At 41.4% G+C, this 22,194-nt stretch overlaps 1 protein-coding gene across 3 annotated transcripts in view; it reads right to left on the bottom strand.

Annotated features, from left to right (window-relative positions):
* The window catches only part of LOC137629513 (cilia- and flagella-associated protein 100-like), a 214,085-nt gene that overhangs the window by 70,977 nt on the left and 120,914 nt on the right, over window positions 1–22,194 (bottom strand). For all 3 annotated transcript variants that reach the window (XM_068360880.1, XM_068360879.1, XM_068360877.1), the window contains exon 3: window positions 9,804–9,965. In XM_068360880.1, the coding sequence (XP_068216981.1) occupies window positions 9,804–9,965 (162 nt within the window). The remainder of the gene's footprint in view (window positions 1–9,803; window positions 9,966–22,194) is intronic.

Here is a 22,194-nt window from a genome sequence, read left to right as displayed (position 1 = left end):
AGGACGCACAACAGAACGCTTGGGTGGCTGAAGGCCAGGATCTCCATGAGATAAACGGCTAGGTTCAACGGAAACCTTCTCTGCGTTGTAGTCTTCCATAAGGGACGCAAGCTTAGACTGCATGTCCTGCAGTATAACCCATTTAGGGTCTACGGTAACGGGTGCGGTAACAGACGGGGTTAGCGCCTGAGACGGCACAACTTTGCCTTGCTTAGGCGGCGAGCAGTCATCCGATGACAGCAACGGGTCCGAACTGTCCCAATGACTACATCCAGGACGTTGGACCTGTCCTGAAGGGACCGACTTGCGTTTCAGAGGCCTAGAAACCTTGCTCCATGGTTTCTTGCGTGAAAAGCCTTCGGAAGACGAGGTTAAAATGGGCTCTCTCGTCTTATGGTAGGGGCGATCTTGACGAGATACGCCTGATACCATAGAGGGAACGTCTGTTCGCTGATCAAGGCCTCTCGAACCCATAAGTCGTACGACATTGCTTCTCCCCTGGGCTTGGGAGCTTGCAAGAGGTCCCGGACTAGGTGAACGACAGGCACGAACAGACGAACCCTCGGTCGCAACACTGTTCACAACACTTTGCGCACTAATCACTTTCCCACTTTCCGCCGTGGCACTATGGCACTTAAGTTCTTTCACGTCAGCCATGAGTTGATTACGGTCACTTGCTAACGCTTCAACTCTCTCCCCCAAGGCATGAATAGCACGTAACATGTCTTGCATAGACGGTTCCTGAGTGCTAGAAGAGGGGTTAGGAACAACCACTACAGGGGAAGGATTAGGTTCAGGGGCATGTGGAGAGGAAAAATCTACGGACCTAGATGAACTTCTCCTTACCCTATCTCTCTCTAGTCTGCGTGTATACTTATCATATTCAAGCCAATCGAATTCCGAAAGGCCCACGCATTCCTCACACCGATCTCCCAATTGACAGGTTTTACCCCGACAATTGGAACAAACAGTATGAGGGTCGAGAGAAGCCTTTGGAAGACGCCTATTACAGTCCCTAGCATTACACTTTCGAAATCTAGGTACTTGAGAAGGGTCAGCCATTTTGAATTAGTCAAAGAAAATTCCAAAAACAATCCAAGTCATCAACAAATAATCCGATTCAATAAAGAGTTCAAGAGTTTATGTTGAGGAAAAACACCTGTACTGCGAAAGCTCAAACCAAAATAAAGTACTTCACCAAATATGATGGGAAAACTCCAGGTTCTACAGCGAGTATAAATACGTCTTGTCGTCAACGTCGACAGAGAAGAATTGAAGGTTTTGTTTACATACAAGAGTGGTATCTGGCCGACAGTTGGCGCTGGTGGGCACACCCGCAACCTGCATAGCGATCGCTCGCGAGTTTTTTGAGTATGTTGTCTGTCGAGCCGCAGAGTTGCAGCTATTATATATTCACCGGCTAAGTTAAATATTTAAAAAATCACTTTACGGAAGTCACTCCAGAACAAATTAATTTCGTGTTGTGAGGCATTACTATATATGTTTTTATGTATTATTATCATTATTCATCATAATGGCTGTTATTCTCAAGAGTTATTTATTAGTTGTTTAACTGTCATTTCTTGAGAGTTGTTCATTGATTTTGTTGTTATTAAACTTTAAAATTGCTGGTTAGTTCCCTTAGATTCTGTTTTTCCTTGTGGTCTTTTGTTTTTCACTTAGTTTGTTGTAAGGCAGTCGGGAATAAAGACAAGACTAATTAAAGTTTGTCTTTCAAGTTTTCCTACCATGTAGGGACATTATCATGAGAAAACCTCGCACCATGTTATACATATATTGCATATGGGTTTACCATGCCAGACTGCATTCAAAAACAAAAGAAGGAAAATAAAATTATAATTTACAATAACGATGTTAGTGACAAGGCATTGCTATCAGAGTCAGAATGAGTTATCCCTCACCTATGACTTTAAATTTTCTTGTGGCCTATTGCACTTTTCTACACCTTAATCAAATGAACTCGTTTTAATAATTTCCTTTGTGGATGGGGTTATATTTTAACTACTGAATCAGACATTGCCTTGATTATTTCTTTTAATATATTGATTTTCTCTTTTGCTTTTATGTTGTGTTATATACAGTCATCGTCACATAGGTTCTTTGATATAAAAATATAAAAGATGAATTGGCTTAGTAACTGTAATACAAATTCTTATGATTAAGTAAAACCTCTTAAATGTAAGCTTATAACAAAAGTGTAGCAGTAAAGTATATTAAAATATTGGTCAATTCAATTTACAAATTCTTCAATAACAGTCAAATAAACATCTATGATACGAAACTGATAATTTTTAGCTGTGAAAAATGTTATTTTCATTAGTAAAATAAATTTTTGAATATACTTACCCGATGATCATGTAGCTGTCAACTCCGTTGCCCGACAGAAATCTACGGACGGGATACGCCAGCGATCGCTATACAGGAGGGGGTGTACTCACCAGCGCCATCTGTGGTCAGGTACTCCAGTACTTCTTGTCAACACCACCTCAATTTTTTCCTCGGTCCACTGGTTCTCTATGGGGAGGAAGGGTGGGTCAATTAAATCATGATCATCAGGTAAGTATATTCAAAAATTTATTTTACTAATGAAAATAACATTTTTCAATATTAATCTTACCCGATGATCATGTAGCTGATTCACACCCAGGGAGGTGGGTGAAAACCAGTATACATGTTAATCAAGAAGCTAAGTATCCCGTATTTCATTTTTATTAGTTATTCAAAATAACAAATAAAATAGATAAGTACCTGGTAAGGAAGTCGACTTGAACCATTACTCTGCCTTTAATAAGTACGTCTTCCTTACTGAGCGCAGCGGTCCTCTTAGGATGCTGAACGACTCTTAGGTGCTGAAGTATAAAGGGCTGCAACCCATACTAAAGGACCTCATCACAACCTCTAACCTAGGCGCTTCTCAAGAAAGAATTGACCACCCGCCAAATCAACTAGGATGCGGAAGGCTTCTTAGCCGACCGTACAACCCAAAACAACAATAAAAGTATTCAAGAGAAAGGTTAAAAAGGTTATGGGATTATGGGAATGTAGTGGCTGAGCCCTCACCTACTACTGCACTCGCTGCTACGAATGGTCCCAGGGTGTAGCAGTTCTCGTAAAGAGACTGGACATCTTTGAGATAGAATGATGCAAACACTGACTTGCTCCTCCAATAGGTTGCATCCATAACACTCTGCAGAGAACGGTTCTGTTTGAAGGCCACTGAAGTAGCCACAGCTCTCACTTCATGTGTCCTTACCTTCAGCAAAGCAAGGTCTTCTTCCTTCATATGAGAATGAGCTTCTCTAATCAGAAGCCTTATGTAGTAAGAAACTGCGTTCTTAGACATAGGTAGTGAAGGTTTCTTAATAGCACACCATAAGGCCTCCGATTGTCCTCGCAAGGGTTTTGACCTTTTAAGATAGTACCTAAGAGCTCTGACAGGGCAAAGTACTCTCTCCCGCTCGTTACCCACCATGTTGGATAGGCTAGGTATTTCGAACGATTTAGGCCAAGGACGTGAAGGAAGCTCGTTTTTAGCCAAAAAACCGAGCTGCAAGGCACATGTAGCCGTTTCAGATGTGAAACCTATGTTCCTGCTGAAGGCGTGAATCTCACTTACTCTTTTGGCTGTTGCAAGGCAAACGAGGAGAAGAGTTTTTAGAGTGAGGTCCTTGAAAGAGGCTGACTGGAGAGGTTCAAATCTTGATGACATAAGGAACCTTAGGACCACGTCTAGATTCCAGCCTGGAGTGGACAACCGACGTTCCTTAGAGGTCTCAAAAGACCTAAGGATGTCCTGCAGATCTTTGATGGTGGAAAGATCCAAGCCTCTGTGGCGGAAAACCGCTGCCAACATACTTCTGTACCCCTTGATCGTAGGAGCTGATAGAGATCTAACGTTCCTTAGATGTAACAGGAAGTCAGCAATTTGGGTTACAGTGGTACTGGTAGAGGAAACTGCATTGGCCCTGCACCAGCTTCGGAAGACTTCCCACTTAGATTGATAGACTCTGCGAGTGGATATCCTCCTTGCTCTGGCAATCGCTCTGGCTGCCTCCTTCGAAAAGCTTCTAGCTCTTGAGAGTCTTTCGATAGTCTGAAGGCAGTCAGACGAAGAGCGTGGAGGCTTGGGTGTACCTTCTTTACGTGAGGTTGACGCAGAAGGTCCACTCTTAGAGGGAGAGTCCTGGGAACGTCGACCAGCCATTGCAGTACCTCTGTGAACCATTCTCTTGCGGGCCAGAGGGGAGCAACCAACGTCAGCCGTGTCCCTTTGTGAGAGACGAACTTCTGAAGAACCCTGTTGATGATCTTGAACGGCGGGAATGCATACAGGTCGAGGTGGGACCAATCCAGCAGAAAGGCATCCACGTGAACTGCTGCCGGGTCTGGAATCGGGGAACAGTACAATGGGAGCCTCTTGGTCATCGAGGTAGCGAACAGATCTATAGTTGGCTGACCCCACAGGGCCCAAAGTCTGTTGCAAACGTTCTTGTGAAGGGTCCACTCTGTGGGGATGACTTGACCCTTCCGGCTGAGGCGATCTGTCGTAACATTCATATCGCCCTGAATGAACCTCGTTACCAGCGTGAGCTTTCGACTTTTTGACCAAATGAGGAGGTCCCTTGCGATCTCGAACAGCTTCCTCGAATGAGTCCCTCCCTGCTTGGAGATGTACGCCAAGGCTGTGGTGTTGTCGGAGTTCACCTCCACCACCTTGTTTAGCTGGAGGGACTTGAAGTTCATTAAGGCCAGATGAACCGCCAACAACTCCTTGCAATTGATATGAAGCGTTTCCTGTTCCGGATTCCATGTCCCCGAGCATTCCTGTCCGTCCAATGTCGCGCCCCAGCCCGAGTCTGATGCGTCCGAGAAGAGATGATGGTCGGGGGTCTGAACAGCTAACGAGAGACCCTCCTTGAGAAGAATGCTGTTCTTCCACCACGTTAGAGTAGCCCTCATCTCTTTGGAAACAGGAATTGAGACCGTCTCGAGCGTCATATCCTTGTTCCAGTGAGCTGCCAGATGGTACTGAAGGGGGCGGAGGTGGAGTCTCCCTAACTCGATGAACAGGGCTAGCGATGAAAGAGTCCCTGTTAGACTCATCCACTGCCTCACCGAGCATCGGTTCCTCCTCAGCATGCTCAGGATGCACTCCAGGGCTTGGTTGATTCTTGGGGCCGACGGAAAAGCCCGAAAAGCTCGACTCTGAATCTCCATACCCAGGTAAACGATGGTCTGGGATGGGACGAGCTGGGACTTCTCTAAATTGACCAAGAGGCCTAGTTCCTTGGTCAAATCCATAGTCCATCTGAGACTCTCCAGACAGCGACGACTTGTGGGAGCTCTTAAAAGCCAGTCGTCTAAATAAAGGGAGGCTCTGATGTCTGCCAAGTGAAAGAATTTCGCAATATTCCTCATCAGTCGCGTAAACACAAGAGGTGCCGTGCTCAGGCCAAAGCACAGGGCTTGGAACTGGTACACAACCTCTCCAAAGACGAATCTCAGAAAAGGTTGGGAGTCTGGATGGATGGGAACGTGAAAGTAGGCGTCTTTCAGATCTAACGAGACCATCCAGTCCTCCTGCCTGACCGCTGCTAGGACCGACTTCGTCGTCTCCATTGTGAACGTCTGCTTGGTGACATAAGCATTGAGCGCACTGACGTCCAGCACCGGTCTCCAACCTCCTGTCTTCTTGGCCACCAGGAAGAGACGGTTGTAAAAGCCCGGGGATTGATGGTCCCGAACTATCACCACTGCCTCCTTCTGTAGCAGGAGCGACACCTTTTGTTGTAACGCTAGCCTCTTGTCCTTCTCCTTGTAGTTGGGAGAGAGGTTGATGGGAGATGTGGTCAGAGGGGGATTGCGGCAGAACGGAATTCTGTACCCCTCCCTTAGCCACTTGACAGACTGAGCGTCTGCACCTCTGCTCTCCCAGGCTTGCCAGAAGGTCTTGAGTCTGGCTCCTACAGCTGTCTGGAGAGGAAGGAAGTCAAAGCTTGCTTTTCGTGGACTTGGCACCTTTCTTGGACTTGCCCCGGTGACTGTCTGCACGGGTACTTCCTCTACTGGAGGCTCTGCCACGAAAGGGCGGAATGAATCTGGTAGCAGGTGTATCAGCCACAGGAGTGCGGTAAGATCTCGGCACGGAAGGTAAGGTTTTAGCCTTACGTGCTGAAGAAGCCATGAGGTCATGCGTATCTTTCTGGATAAGAGCCGCAGCCATCCCCTTGATTAACTCCTCCGGAAACAGGCACTTGGAGAGAGGAGCAAACAGCAACTCTGACCTCTGGCAAGGGGTGATACCAGTCGATAAGTAGGAGCATAGATGTTCCCTTTTCTTGAGGACTCCTGAGACAAAAATAGACGCAAGTTCGCCAGAACCATCGCGAATTGCTTTGTCCATACTGGACATGATCAGCATGGCCGAGTCTTTGTCAGAAGGAGCAGTCTTCCTGCTTAAGGCCCCCAGGCACCAATCGAGGAAGTTAAAAATTTCGAAGGCGCGAAAGACTCCCTTCATCAAGTGGTCCAGATCAGAAAAGGACCAGCAGACCTTCGAGCGTCTCATAGCCGACCTGCGGGGAGAGTCAACCAAACTTGAGAAGTTGGCCTGGGCAGAGGCAGGAACCCCCAAGCCAGGTTCCTCTCCCGTGGCATACCAGACGCCCGACTTAGAAGCCAGCTTAGGAGGAGGAAACACAAAAGAGGTCCTTCCCAGTTGCTGCTTGGACTGCAACCAATCCCCTAAAACCCTCAAAGCTCTCCTTGATGATCTGGCGAGGACAAGCTTGGTGTAGGCAGGCGTAGTAGACTGCATGCCTAGAGAAAACTCGGAGGGAGGAGAACGAGGGGTTGCAGACACGAAGTGTTCAGGGTACAACTCTCTGAACAGAGCCAGGACCTTGCGAAAGTCTAAGGAAGGCGGCGAAGACTTGTGTCCTTCCACATCAGATGTAGGATCATCCAGATGAGCAGCTTCATCCTCAGAAACCTCATCGCCTGAGAGTTGAGTAGCGAGAGGTAAAGGCAGAGCGGCAGGCTGAATGGCTGAATCCTGCAGAACGGGTGCATGCGTACTAGCGGATCCATCATCATGCCTCTGCTGAATAGACTGAGGGCTGGCAATGACAAAGGCAGAGGGCTGGAGTGAGGGAGGTTCTGCGGTGGTCTGAGGAGCAAGCGAAGTGGTCAGAAGCGAATGCTGGAAGGCATGAGGCTCATGCTGCATGGTATGCGGCTCATGCTGCATGGGATGAGGCTCATGCTGCATAGAATGCGGCTGCTGCATGGTAAGAGGCTCGTGCTGCATGGGTTGAGGAGGATGCCTCATAGCATGAGGCTCCTGCCTCAAGGGTTGAGGAGGTTGCTGCGCAGTATGAGGCTCCTGCCTCAAGGGTTGAGGAGGTTGCCGCATAGCATGAGGCTGCTGCCTCAAGGGTTGAGGAGGTTGCCGCATAGCAAGAGGCTCCTGCCTCATGGGTAGAGGAGGTTGCCGCATAGTGCTGGAACCTGGCAACTCCCGATGCGGCAGCTCACGCATGGAAGCAGGAGGAGCCGCAAGAACATGCGTCTGGCAGGGAGGACTGCGCAGAGGTGGAGGAGCGCTCGCAGGAGGAGGGGTGTTAACCTTCTCTGCCTGATACTCCTGCATCAAAGCCGCAAGCTGAGACTGCATAGTCTGCAGCATAGACCACTTGGGGTCCACAGAAGTTGGAGCAGAGGCCTGTTGAGGCACCACTCTACCTCTCTTAGGAGGTGTGCAGTCATCAGATGACTGCGGCGAGTCCGAACTGGCCCAGTGGCTACACCTGGGCCGTTGGACTAGCTCGGAAGGGACCTTACGTTTGAGAGGTCGTGAGACCTGGGTCCACCGTTTCCTCCTGGAAACCTCTTCCGCAGACGAGGAATTTAAGGGCTCATTCGTCTGGGAGTGGAAGTGACGATCTCTATCAGATACGCCCGCAACCACTGAGGATACAACTGTGCGCCGATCAAGGCCTGCCGAACCCTTTTGCCCTTCGACGTTGCTTCTCCCCTGGGCTTGGGAGCTTGCAAGAGGTCCCGGACTGGGAGGACGACTGGCACGCACAGAAGTATCCTCATGCGCAACACTGACACTGACACTAGGCACAGCACTGGCACTAACACTTCCCACTGCACTCTTCACTTTAAGTTCCTTGACATCTGCCAAGAGAAGATTGTGGTCACTAACTAACGACTCCACCTTATCACCAAGAGCCTGAATGGCACGCAACATATCCGTCATATCAGGCTGAGCACTCGTAGCAGGTTCGGGGGTCACCACCACAGGGGAAGGAAAAGGTTGAGGGACATGGGGAGAGGAATAAACCAAAGAGCGAGAAGAACTCCTCCTAACTCTCTCCCTCTCTAACCTAGTTGTATATTTGAGGAATTCATTAAATTCAAATTCCAAAAGCCCAGCACATTCCCCACATCGATCTTCCAATTGACAGGATTTTCCCCTACAATCGGAACAAACGGTGTGAGGATCAACAGAGGCCTTCGGAAGACGCCTATTACAAGTCCTAACACTACATCGCCTAAATTTAGGAGCTTGAGAGTGGTCGGACATCTTGAATTTAGAGAACAGTCAAGGGGGAATTCCAAAGTAAAGCAAAGATCGTTAACCAATAATTCAAATTAATTCCAAAAGCTATCTAAGCTAAGGGAAAAGCTTCCTGTACAGCGAAGGCTAAATTTTAGAGCAAATACTTCACCAAAACCGTGAACAAAGACTCCAAAATCAACAGCGTATCCATGTAGGTCTTGCCGGCGGCACGACAGAGGAAAAATTGAGGTGGTGTTGACAAGAAGTACTGGAGTACCTGACCACAGATGGCGCTGGTGAGTACACCCCCTCCTGTATAGCGATCGCTGGCGTATCCCGTCCGTAGATTTCTGTCGGGCAACGGAGTTGACAGCTACATGATCATCGGGTAAGATTAATATTGAAAAAACAAAATTAAAATGTTCTGTATTCTTTCTTCTGTAACAGTCATAACTATCAAGATTAAAGTGTAAATGGCCTATGAAAGTTAATATGCTTTAATGAAAACAATTCCATACGGATTATAAGATTTTAACAACACACTACATTCTATTCTACATACAGTATAGTACTTTGTGTTATACATTTCGTGCACAAAAATTATGGTATATTTACAATTTTGTATATACAAAACAATTTTGAACCTATATTGAAAATCACAAAGAAAATAACAGATATGACATTTCTAAAGGAACTATTATAAACTGAAGTTTATGCTATGTATCAAATCCCACACTGCTTTTGAAAATTCTGGAGAAATAGACCTGCCCTCAGTTACTCATATAGCTTTAAGCAGTCAACTGAGGAACATCAGAAAACAAATACAGTATATGTGATTTTGAAAAATTCAAGACTGTATTTCAAAGGATTATAACTATTTGACAACTGTATAGTTATTGGACCTTCAAAAATTAAAACAATGTATTTCAACAGAGGGAATACAATTTAATTTGGTCAGTGACATTGATAAAAAAGTAATATTGTAATGGCATGGTTTCAAACAATCTCAAAGAGTAATTGTCCCTCAATCTAGTATACACAACAATCATAAATTCTAGAACAAGTGGCCTTATCCTCAAACAATATAGTAATGTTCACTTCGGAAAAGCAACTTAATTAATCTCAAAGAATAGTTAATGATCAACTTGCAGGAACAATAGGTTCTATCGTTTGGTATAATTGATACAAATACATTAAAATCCCAGTTACTAACCTGATGAAGTTGTCTTCTGGTCCTCTCGCTAAATTCAAAGAGTGCATGTTCGTCCGGTGGTTTGTAAGGACTCTTGGCTACTTTTTCTTTAGACAACTTGAACTTTGTGAAAGCCCCTTTGACCACATTCTTCCGTTTTTTTATCAGTGCAAGGGCATCGTCCTGTAAAAACCATAAAAAGGAGTAAATATTAGGCATTATGTGAGAGAGAGAGTTATGAGTTACAAGGATTTTGGATGTCTCAAAAACTTTTTAGTCCATCTGCGGAGACTCCATCTGCTCTTTGGTAAAGCGATTTAGTTTAAATACTTACAGAGTTCTTATGATCTTGTCTAACTTATTCTTGAACTTGTTTACCATGTTACTGTTCACTACATCCACTGGAAGTCTATACCAAGTACTGTATTTGCTATTTTGTATGAAAAGTAATAGCCCCACACTGAGAGAGAGAGAGAGAGAGAGAGAGAGAGAGAGAGAGAGAGAGAGAGAGAGAGAGAGAGAGAGAGAGAGAGAGAGAGAGCTTATGTAGTTTATATATGAAAGATCTATTTCAATGTTGTTACTGTTCTTAAAGAATTTTATCTTAATTGTTCATTACTTCTCTTGCAGTTTATTTATTTTCTTTCCTCATCTAGCTATTTTTTCCTGTTGGAGCCCTTTGGCTTATAGTATTCTGCTTTTCACATTCAGGTTGTAGCTTAGCTAGTAGTGAAATATAATAATGATAATTTGTTAGCAACTTATTCCTAGTCTTCTTCTCATCAATTTGATACTTCTTCCTTTCTATAGTGTTTCCTCAATTTTGGTATGTTTGTGTTTACGAATATCTTTGGTTTTTAGTTTGTTTATTGTTTTTTTTTTTTTTAGATAATTCTGCTAATTCTATTTCATCTATCTTGGATTTTATCATCTCCAATCTCTTCTTTATTAGGTTTTTGGTCTTTTCTGATAGTTTTCCTTGATCTTGTTTAGGAACCTCTCCACGTATCCCTTGTGATGATTCCAATACTGTACTAATTTTGTTAAATTACTGTTTTATTTCTTCTTTACTCGCTTCACTTTAATCATGTAGCATGGAGAGCCTGCTTTGTATTGCCAGACTAAACTCATTAGATTTTTATCTTATTACAGTAGTGTTTATTTTCTTTCTTAACACTAGATTTTCTCTTTCTTTCCTTAGATCTAGGAAATATGTTATTTTCATTAGTAAAATAAATTTTTGAATATACTTACCCGATGATCATGTATTGGTGTGCTACTGTCTTAAGCACACATTTGAGTATGAGTTGTTTCAGATGTATTTAAATGGTTTACTGAATACATCTTAATGGTTTTTAAGTTTTATTGTGAATAAACAACTGAGTTAAACATCTCCATCACTGGAGGAAGCTGTGTTGGTCCACATGACCAATTCTGGTGAAGTTTAGATATGAACTGAACAAATTACCGATATCCCAAATATCGTATACTTGCTTTAATTTAGCTAAGTGACGGAATCGGAAGACACCTGCATCCGGTGACGTCACAAACTTTCACACGAAGAGACAATGTGTTGACATTAAGAAAGAATGGCAACTTAGCAGTATACATCCTGCTTACAATTTGAATGACTACAGCAAATCTCACGGTTAGCTCTTCCAACCAACATGACATATTACGTCATTTGTTTTAAACATGTAATATTACTATTCTATTACATTAGCTCGGCCAGCTATCTCAATTTTTTTTTTACAAAAATTTAACAACAAGCCGAAACATGGTTACTAGGTGTGACTGGACATACGTATTATTCTTTGTTTAACATTAGCTATATCCAACTGAGGACGAATGTCCAAATAGGCACATCAAAAAATAATAACAATAATGCATACAAAAAAGATATTACCAAAGCAAAAAGAAAAATGCATGATAAAACCAAGATCATATATATGGTACATTGCTAGCAAATGATTACATGGTACCAAAAAACAAAATAAATTCTGACTTACAAATGATTCGGTAACTTGATAAAGAATAATTGTTACCTTTGTCAGAAACAAGATACTCAATTTTTAGTGCACAAATACGAATTCCTGGTACGTACACGTACCACGGTTTCGTACATATATATATATATATTTATATATAGGGCTGATACATTTTATTATGATGCCCATAGATTCTGTTATATATCTTATATTTTTTTTTTTTTTCTCTTTTCTTTTTTAACATTCCGGCTTATATATTTTTATTAGATGCCGAGAGAAAAAAATGATTTATATCCTTTTTTATTTTATTTATTTTTTTAAATGTTATTTTAAATGTATTTTTAACAATGCAAATGTAGAGAATTTCTTTAATTACATATTACTAGCGTACTAATCAGCTTTTCATACAAACATCTTCCTGACAAATTACTCCCTTAGCGAATGAGGTGGCCACTCATACAGCTTTGAACTGGATCAAGTAGGGGGTATTGTCAGGGCTATTCAACTCGTTCCTTTGTAGCTGCTTGCTGTGCCATAACCTACGCCAAACAAGGATGTTCACGGCGATAAAAATTATCACCGTTACAAACCAACTAGCCAGTAATATAGGGTGAAGAATCTCTTTGTAAGTCGGTGACAGGTGGTCCTTTTCGGTAAGTTTCATCAACCGCTTTGCCACACTTCCGTTGTAGGGGAGAGGAAGTGCGGGCATTGTAGAGGTCCACGTGAAGTTCGCGAAGTAAGCTCGTTCTCTGATGATTGTCCGTAGACCAGTCACCATGGAATTCGGGGAAGTCCCGATACAGCCATCTGCTGCGACGAAGATGTGGTTGAAGGATGTGGATCCGTCAGGGCATGATACATTGAAGCCGTCCTTGTCGTATCGTATCCACGAGCCATTATTTAGTCTGCAATTGAATTCTTTATTGTCAAAGGGATAAAGCTTATCCAGACAATTTTCACTTGTATGGGAGAGAGCACCGTCTAGCACTATACCTAACTCGCATGCATCCATCAAGTTTTTACGGAATTCAAATGAGTCAGCTGTACATATTTTTCTATCCATTGCGTCTGAACAGTGAGTTAATTGATTTAAGTCTTTAATGACCGTATATGTTTCCTTGTCTGGGGAAATCAATACGTGTCCTGTCAAACTGGATATTACTGGATTTGAGTGATTCGTCATGAAAGTCGGAAATGGTGATATCCTGTAAGATTGCCAGGCATCAGAAGAATCAAAGGGAATTGTAATCCTAATCTTGTTATTATCTACGTTTACTGTAATTAGGCTGTAATAAAATTCTAACCTATGTTCGTCTAACAAAGGAACATAGCCTAGTTTATCCCTTCCGTTCTCCAGAACTAATTTTAAGTAACGTATAGGCAACAAATGGGGCGACAATACACCTTTAGTTGCTAACGTGATAGCTTCTACATAATCCTTGGATTTCTCAATGAAATGTGCAATTCTGTTATGTATGTGATCTATCTTTGAATCATAATACGTTAATGTTGCTAACAAATCCTGTACTTCCATAATTTGAACGATATTATCTGAATGTTCATTTAACAAATCCATAATTTTATTGATTGAAGCTAACTGATCCCTTAGTTCTGACATAATCAATTCATCTTTATGTGTCAAGAACTCAATTTTCTTATTTTGATTACTAATTTTAAGACGATTGGAAAGTCCTAAACCTAAACTTGCAACAGACCCAAAAATGCTTAATGCAGCATAAATGAACGGATTCCGTCTTTCTTTTTGTTCGTGTCCTACAGTCCACATCAAAAGGTCATAAGCCAAAGATCCTGTCTCTCCAGTCTTATTTTTCAAGTCATCAGATAGCATCTCTGCAACTTTTAATGTTGATCCAAGCAAACTCTTAGTAGTCAAACGAAAATGTCTCCTATGCAACTCATCCTATGATGCAGAAAACCTTGAAATGGCGGTTCTTAAGCTAGTGACATCATTCTCTTGAAGAAAAATTGCTTGCATATGCACTTCGACAATTACGTTGGTTGATGTAATAAAAGTGTCTTCTTGTCTTTCAACTATATTGCCATATTTAAAATATATATTCTTAGTCTTAGAACTCATCCCATACGAAAAAAATGTCTGAGCGAACAATATCACTCCCAACAACAAAAAATTCATCTTGGAAACCTGTAACGAGAAAAAATATATGTAATTACTCCTGTATTAAAAAGAAAACTTTTAGTCACAAAATAAAATTTTTCCTCACTTCTTTTCCTCTCTTTTCTTTTTAATTTCTTATGTGAGACAATGGTACTATTCTCTCATCCGTGGGTTGGGCTACGTTTTGAATTCTAAACCTATTGGCCGTTAATGTTTCCAAAATGTTAAATGGGCCTTCAAACTTAGGTGTTAGTTTATAGTTGAGCCCTTTTCTGACATTGATTTGAATATAGATGTTATCACCCACGGTATATGTTTTAGTTGGTTTCGCTATTTTATCATGATTCCTTTTCATTATGATTTGTGATTCTTCTAAATTCTTTCGAAGGATATCATATCGACTTATACTTGCATTTATACATTCTTTTAAAGGATTTGATAGATTAGTTGTAGGCGTTAATACATGGAAAGGTGTTCTAACTGGGGTACCATACAATGCTTCATGCGGTGACATTTTAATTGATATATGATATGAATGATTCAGAGTACTCAGTGCCGCCGGTATTGCAATATCCCAGTTGGGGTCTGATCCCCCCAGTGTTACCCTCAATATATTTAATATCTTCCTATTTGCTCTTTCCACTAGCCCATTCGACTCTGGGTGATATATCATGGTATTGATCTTCTTTATGTTGAGGAATTCACACAATGAGGTAAGAAAGTGATTATTAAATTCACCACCCGAGTCTGAGATTATCATGTGTGGAATTCCATGTTTACAAATGTAACACTCGTAAAACTTCCTAGCGCATTCAATCGCAGTTTTAGTTTTAAGCGCTATTAGTTCTGTATATCGAGTTAAAGCATCTATAATTACTAAGAGGTGCTTATTTCCTCTGTCTGACTCGTAAAATCCTGTTTAACAAATCTAAATGTATTCTTTCAAAGGGTTGATTGGGAACAGGATAAGCTCCTAGGCTGACAGGTGTTTTCGTATGCCCTTTGTTTTCCTGACATGTGCGATAATTAGCTATGTGTCTTTTTATATCTGTAAGCATTGTATGCCAATAAAACAATGATTTGGCTTTCTGTGACATTAATGAGAACCCAGGGTGTCCATGTAATGGATTTGAATGCAACCAATTCAGGACAGTGGAAACAAGTGAGTTTGGTACTACTACCTGGTCGTTAGTTACATGTGGTGTATTGCGGGTTTTCCTTGTCACAGTCCTACACAGAATATTATCTTTGATTACATAATTCTGCTGCTTATACTTTATATATTCCTTTTCTTTATGATTGCCTTTCAAAGCATTTATAATTGTTTCTATTTTCTGATCTTTTCTTTGCTCAGTCTGTAACAACTCAGCACTCCAGCCTAAATCTTCTTGTTCAGATATTGTTTTTACAATAGGCATGGATGTTGATATATCTATTAATTCAGCTAAAGACTCCGTACAAGATGACACGGGGTTGTGTGATAATGCATCCGCAATGATATTTGCTTTCCCAGGTAAATACCCGATTCTTGCGCCAAAATCTTGAATGATTAAATGCCACCGAGTTCGTTTAGGGCTGTGATTGAAGCCTTTAAAGAACTCTGTTAGTGGTTTATGGTCAGTAAGAACCTTAACGGGATAACCGTAAATTATGAACTTAAAATGCACTAGCGAATTAACAATAGCTAGTCCTTCCTTGTCTATTACTGCATACTTACTTTCGGAAGTTCTCAATTTTCGAGAATAGAAAGCTATCGGGAAAAACTGTTTATCATATTGCTGAAGCAATACCCCTCCTACTCCTAAGTCTGAGGCGTCTGTTGCAATGAAGAATTCCTTACCGAAGTCAGGAAATTTTAAGATAGGAGAACTACACAGTTCATCTTTCAAAGTATTAAACGCCTGTTGATGTTGCTCAGACCATATGAAATCTACGCCCTTCTTCGTAAGATCAGTTAAAGGAGCGGCTATTATTGAATAGTTGCGTATAAAACGCCTGTAATATCCACTACAACCCAGAAATTGCTGTATTCCCTTGACATTAGTAGGTATGGGAAAATTACGTATAGCCGACACCTTATCATGGACTACTTTAAGACCTTGGCTTGACACCATGAAACCCAAATATATTAATTCTGTTTTGAAAAATTCACACTTACTAATCTTTACCCTTAAGTTATGTTGTCTTAATCTCTGTAGTACTAGTTCTAACTTACGTAGATGTTCTTCTAAGGTGTTGGAAAAGATTACAAGATCATCCATATAGGCATGCAATATATCCCCTAACAAGTCTCCAAACACTATGTTAATCATTCTTGTAAATGTTATAGGAGCACAACGTAAACCAAAAGGCATCCGTAAAAATTCATAATGTCCCCTGGCTGTGCTGAAGGCTGTGTATGGGATACTATCTTCTTCTAATGATATCTGGTGAAAGCCTTTAAGTCCAAACTGGTAAAATATTTATTCTGACCTAATAAAGACAAAATATCGTCAGTACATGGCACTGGGAATCGATCAGGGATCGTTTCCTCGTTTAGACGACGAAAGTCGACGCAGATACGCCATGTTCGATCTTTTTTCGGTACAACTATTAAAGGAAAATTATAAGGGCTATTTGATTTTCTAATGACTCCTTCCTCTAACATTTTACCTACTTCATCATTTATTTCATTCTGGAATTTCATAGGGAGTCTGTACGAGGGTACATATATAATTTTCTGTTTGTCTTTTAACCTTATTTGATGCTCGATCACATCTGTTTTTCCTAAGGATCCATCCGTAGTGGAAAAGACATCTGTATATTTATTTAAAAGTTCAAAAATTTTCTGCTGAATTTCTTCGTCTTGAATGTCCTTACTGATTTTATTTTTAATAGATCGTAAAAGGGATTCATCCGCAACTGATTGAGAGTGATTGATTTCAGCAACGGTAAGAATACGATGTTTATAAACTTCTACATCCAAGATATGTTGATTTTTGTGAATTACTAAAGTGTTATTTAAATGATTACAGACTTCGATATTACATTGCTGATGTGAGCCTACTGTATAAATAGCTTGTGTGACAGACAATCCGTTGGTTTTCAAAGTATCGGAAAGGATTAATATTTCAGATCCCGGTAGTGTTTTCTTTATTTGCACTATTAAATTCGAAGGTATGTTTGGTTCGATATATTGCGTGCAAGATGATATTACGGGTGAACGAGAATTCTGCTGGGTCGCGTATATTATTTCTTTATTAGTGAGACAAGTTATTGGTTCTTCAACGTACGTTACGGTTACATTTGTCGTCTCCTTTTTATCCAAAACTGACTTTAAAGTATTAGAAGACTTATAGAATTTCCCTTTGATATACACGCCGTGCTTTGCAGGAGCTAAGATAATGTTTTGATTTCCCATAGATGGGTATCCTATAATTACAGCTGGATACATATTAATGTTTTTCACAACAACAAATGTATCGGCAAACGTGCGATTACCGACTCTGAACTGAATATGAGTTATGCCTACGACGTTCAATTCATTATTTCCTATACCTGAAAGTCTGATTCCTGATTTTTCAATCGGAAAGTTCGAAAACAACAAATGATGCGTCTTCAAATCCATAATATTACGTGGACTACCAGAGTCAAAAAATAACGTAAAGGATTTGTGTTCTAAATTTACAGCATATAAGGTTGGCCGTAACTCATTTTGGCTTATTATTGTATGAATTCGTTGCAAATCTACGGGAGCATGCACTGTTTTACTTAATTCGGCCGTGTGTTTCATAGGAAAATCTATTGTCTCACAATTATCTGATAAAACATTAAATTGATTATTCAATACTATTGATGTTGACATAAATGACCTTGACCCAACATCACTCTCTTCCCCTCTAGAGTTAACTATGTGGTATTTGCTTTGCTCTGCACATTCTGAAAATTAGGCTGACTTTGCGAGGTCTGGTTTGACGGCCCAGGCTCAGCGATATTTGAAGAAGTGTTTGTTTGTTTCGGACTCTGAACTGCATTGACATTTTGTTGTTTCTTCTTATTGTTAAAATGAGGATTTTTCTTTTTATTTCCATATGGAACTGACTGTGGAATTGACTGTGTATTTCTAGGATATTGTTGTGTCTTACGCGCGTAACATTGACTATAAGAATGTGATCCTGTGTTGTGAACTGAACAAAATTTCGTTCTACAGTCTGCGCTTATGTGACCTTGACGTTTGCAGTTGTAACACATCACTCCCGCTACTGGATTGTTAATTACGTTCACTGTTTGTGGTTTTGTTTCATTCTTAGCAAAAACTTGAGTTAACACGGGATCGAGATCTGGACACTTGGACATGTGTTTCTTTATCTGTTTATAGACATCCAATTCCGTACTTGCAGGCATTAACTTCTTATCAAAGCACCGCACTAAAGCTTCAGGCAACATAAGTGTCATGCAAGTTAAATACATTAATCGTAAAAAATCTTTCACGGAGATATTATCGTTAGTAACCCAAGTGGAATTACCTAAAATGTCCTGATATTCGTTAAGCCTATCAGCTATGAGAGCTGCTCTCTCAACAACATTAAGCCGATTCATAGTGGCTTGATTAAGTGTATTTCGTAACGTTAACACTACATCCAAAGCTTCCTCACCCCCATAAATCGCGCGTAACCTAACTTTGAAATCATCCCAAGTAACTGCTTCCTGAAATGAAACACCTCTTAAATACGCACTCGCATCCCCTTTAGAAAAATCTATAAAACTTTTAGCTTCTTGTAATTGTACAAAAGGATCTACGATTTGTTTGGCATTTAAATGGGCATCAACGGATGAAATCCATGACTCCACATTTTGTGGCAAGAACCCGTTGACACGGCCTTGAAAAGGAAGGATTGCTGACCTGGCATTTACAAGCGTCACAATTGGAGGAGGATTAGCCTGGCCTACACCACTAGGTCCAGGGGTAGGGCTGACAGGAGGAGCCATGACTGCTGTATTTTTTTTTTCTATCTCTTTGACCCCTTTCAATCCTATCAAAATATCTATATGAGTACAGACGCCCACTGCGTAAACGCATATGTATAATAAAATTCCCCCAACAATGTTACTAATCCCAATACATTTCCCCCCAAGAGTTTATGAAAGAAAAAGGAATTAGCACAAAGAAAGAAAAATTCTAAATGAGAATTCGGAGTTTCTTATAACAAAGTTTAGGAATTCACTCACCCCAGTAATAATTGACTAACGACTTGTGATAACTACACTTCACTGCCCAAACTGAAATGAATACAAAATCTCTGTACTTAGCTTTATACGAAGTCGACTCGTCGTCTCTCTCTCTCTCTCTCTTGATGTTTTGTTAGCGATGTCTCGTTCTAGTTTCTTGTTGAATGTAGTTCTTCCTGGATATGTTTTGCAATTGTTGAACGCCAGTCCTTGGGTTTCCTAGGATGTTGATTGAAGATTCAATTTGTATACTAACATATGTTGGTGTTAGCATTTCCGTTGGACTTAGTCAAAATTGTAGATTCTTGTAGATAGTTTTGAGTTCTTGAAGATCTTTATCAGGTATTACAGCTTTTATTTTGAAGTCTTGAAGATCATTCTCTGGTTTTACAGCTATTTATTTTGAAGTCTTGAAGATATTTCTCTAATTCTTAGAGTTTAATCGCTGTCTTAGAGTTTAACCGCTGCCACCATTTATTGGTGTGCTACTGTCTTAAGCACACATTTGAGTATGAGTTGTTTCAGATGTATTTAAATGGTTTACTGAATACATCTTAATGGTTTTTAAGTTTTATTGTGAATAAACAACTGAGTTAAACATCTCCATCACTGGAGGAAGCTGTGTTGGTCCACATGACCAATTCTGGTGAAGTTTAGATATGAACTGAACAAATTACCGATATCCCAAATATCGTATACTTGCTTTAATTTAGCTAAGTGACGGAATCGGAAGACACCTGCATCCGGTGACGTCACAAACTTTCACACGAAGAGACAATGTGTTGACATTAAGAAAGAATGGCAACTTAGCAGTATACATCCTGCTCACAATTTGAATGACTACAGCAAATCTCACGGTTAGCTCTTCCAACCAACATGACATATTACGTCATTTGTTTTAAACATGTAATATTACTATTCTAACTATTACACATGTAGCTGTCAACTCCGTTGCCCGACAGAAATCTACGGTCGGGATACGCCAGCGATCGCTTATACAGGTGGGGGTATACTCACCAGCGCCATCTGTGGTCAGGTACTCCAGTACTTCTTGTCAACAAGACCTCAATTTTCTCCTCGGTCCACTGGTTCTCTATGGGGAGGAAGGGCGGGTCATTTAAATCATGATCATCGGGTAAGTATATTCAAAAATTTATTTTACTAATGAAAATAACATTTTTCAATATTAATCTTACCCGATGATCATGTAGCTGATTCACACCCAGGGTGGTGGGTGGAGACCAGTATACATGTTAACAAAGAAGCTAAGTATCCCGTATTTCATTTTTATTAGTTATTCAAAATAACAATAAAAAATAAATAAGTACCTGGTAAGGAAGTCGACTTGAACCATTACTCTGCCTTTAATAAGTACGTCTTCCTTACTGAGCGTAGCGGTCCTCTTAGGATGCTGAACGACTCTTAGGTGGCTAAAGTATAAAGGGCTGCAACCCATACTAAAGGACCTCATCACAACCTCTAACCTAGGCGCTTCTCAAGAAAGAATTGACCACCCGCCAAATCAACCAGGATGCGGAAGGCTTCTTAGCCGACCGTACAACCCAAAAACAACAATAAAAGCAATCAAGAGAAAGGTTAAAAAGGTTATGGGATTATGGGAATGTAGTGGCTGAGCCCTCACCTACTACTGCACTCGCTGCTACGAATGGTCCCAGGGTGTAGCAGTTCTCGTAAAGAGACTGGACATCTTTGAGATAGAATGATGCGAACACTGACTTGCTTCTCCAATAGGTTGCATCCATAACACTCTGCAGAGAACGGTTCTGTTTGAAGGCCACTGAAGTAGCCACAGCTCTCACTTCATGTGTCCTTACCTTCAGCAAAGCAAGGTCTTCTTCCTTCATATGAGAATGAGCTTCTCTAATCAGAAGCCTGATGTAGTAAGAAACTGCGTTCTTAGACATAGGTAGCGAAGGCTTCTTAACAGCACACCATAAGGCTTCTGATTGTCCTCGTAAAGGTTTTGACCTTTTCAGATAGTACCTAAGAGCTCTGACTGGGCAAAGTACTCTCTCCAGCTCGTTACCCACCAAGTTGGATAGGCTAGGGATCTCGAACGATTTAGGCCAAGGACGTGAAGGAAGCTCGTTTTTAGCCAAAAAACCGAGCTGCAAGGAACATGTAGCCGTTTCAGATGTGAAACCTATGTTCCTGCTGAAGGCGTGGATCTCACTTACTCTCTTAGCTGTTGCTAGGCATACTAGGAAAAGAGTTTTTAATGTGAGGTCCTTGAAAGAGGCTGATTGTAGCGGTTCAAATCTAGATGACATCAGGAACCTTAAGACCACGTCTAGATTCCAGCCTGGAGTGGACAACCGACGTTCCTTAGAGGTCTCAAAAGACCTAAGGATGTCCTGCAGATCTTTGTTGGAGGAAAGATCCAAGCCTCTGTGGCGGAAAACCGCTGCCAACATACTTCTATAACCCTTGATCGTAGGAGCTGATAGGGATCTAACGTTCCTTAGATGTAACAGGAAGTCAGCAATCTGGGTTACAGTGGTACTGGTTGAGGAAACTGCATTGGCCTTGCACCAGGTTCTGAAGACTTCCCATTTAGATTGATAGACTCTGAGAGTGGATGTTCTCCTAGCTCTAGCAATCGCTCTGGCTGCCTCCTTCGAAAAGCCTCTAGCTCTTGAGAGTCTTTCGATAGTCTGAAGGCAGTCAGACGAAGAGCGTGGAGGCTTGGGTGTACCTTCTTTACGTGAGGTTGACGCAGAAGGTCCACTCTTAGAGGAAGAGTCCTGGGAACGTCGACCAGCCATTGCAGTACCTCTGTGAACCATTCTCTCGCGGGCCAGAGGGGAGCAACCAACGTCAGCCGTGTCCCTTTGTGAGAGGCGAATTTCTGAAGTACCCTGTTGACAATCTTGAACGGCGGGAATGCATACAGGTCGAGATGGGACCAATCCAGCAGAAAAGCATCCACGTGAACTGCTGCCGGGTCTGGAATCGGAGAACAATACAATGGGAGCCTCTTGGTCATCGAGGTAGCGAACAGATCTATGGTAGGCTGACCCCACAGGGACCAAAGTCTGCTGCAAACATTCTTGTG

This window comes from Palaemon carinicauda, chromosome 37 (genome assembly GCF_036898095.1).
Source record: "Palaemon carinicauda isolate YSFRI2023 chromosome 37, ASM3689809v2, whole genome shotgun sequence".
NCBI classification, from domain to species: domain Eukaryota; kingdom Metazoa; phylum Arthropoda; class Malacostraca; order Decapoda; family Palaemonidae; genus Palaemon; species Palaemon carinicauda.
Note: the sequence above shows the minus strand (reverse complement) of the source record. Positions and strands in the feature narration are given on the sequence as shown.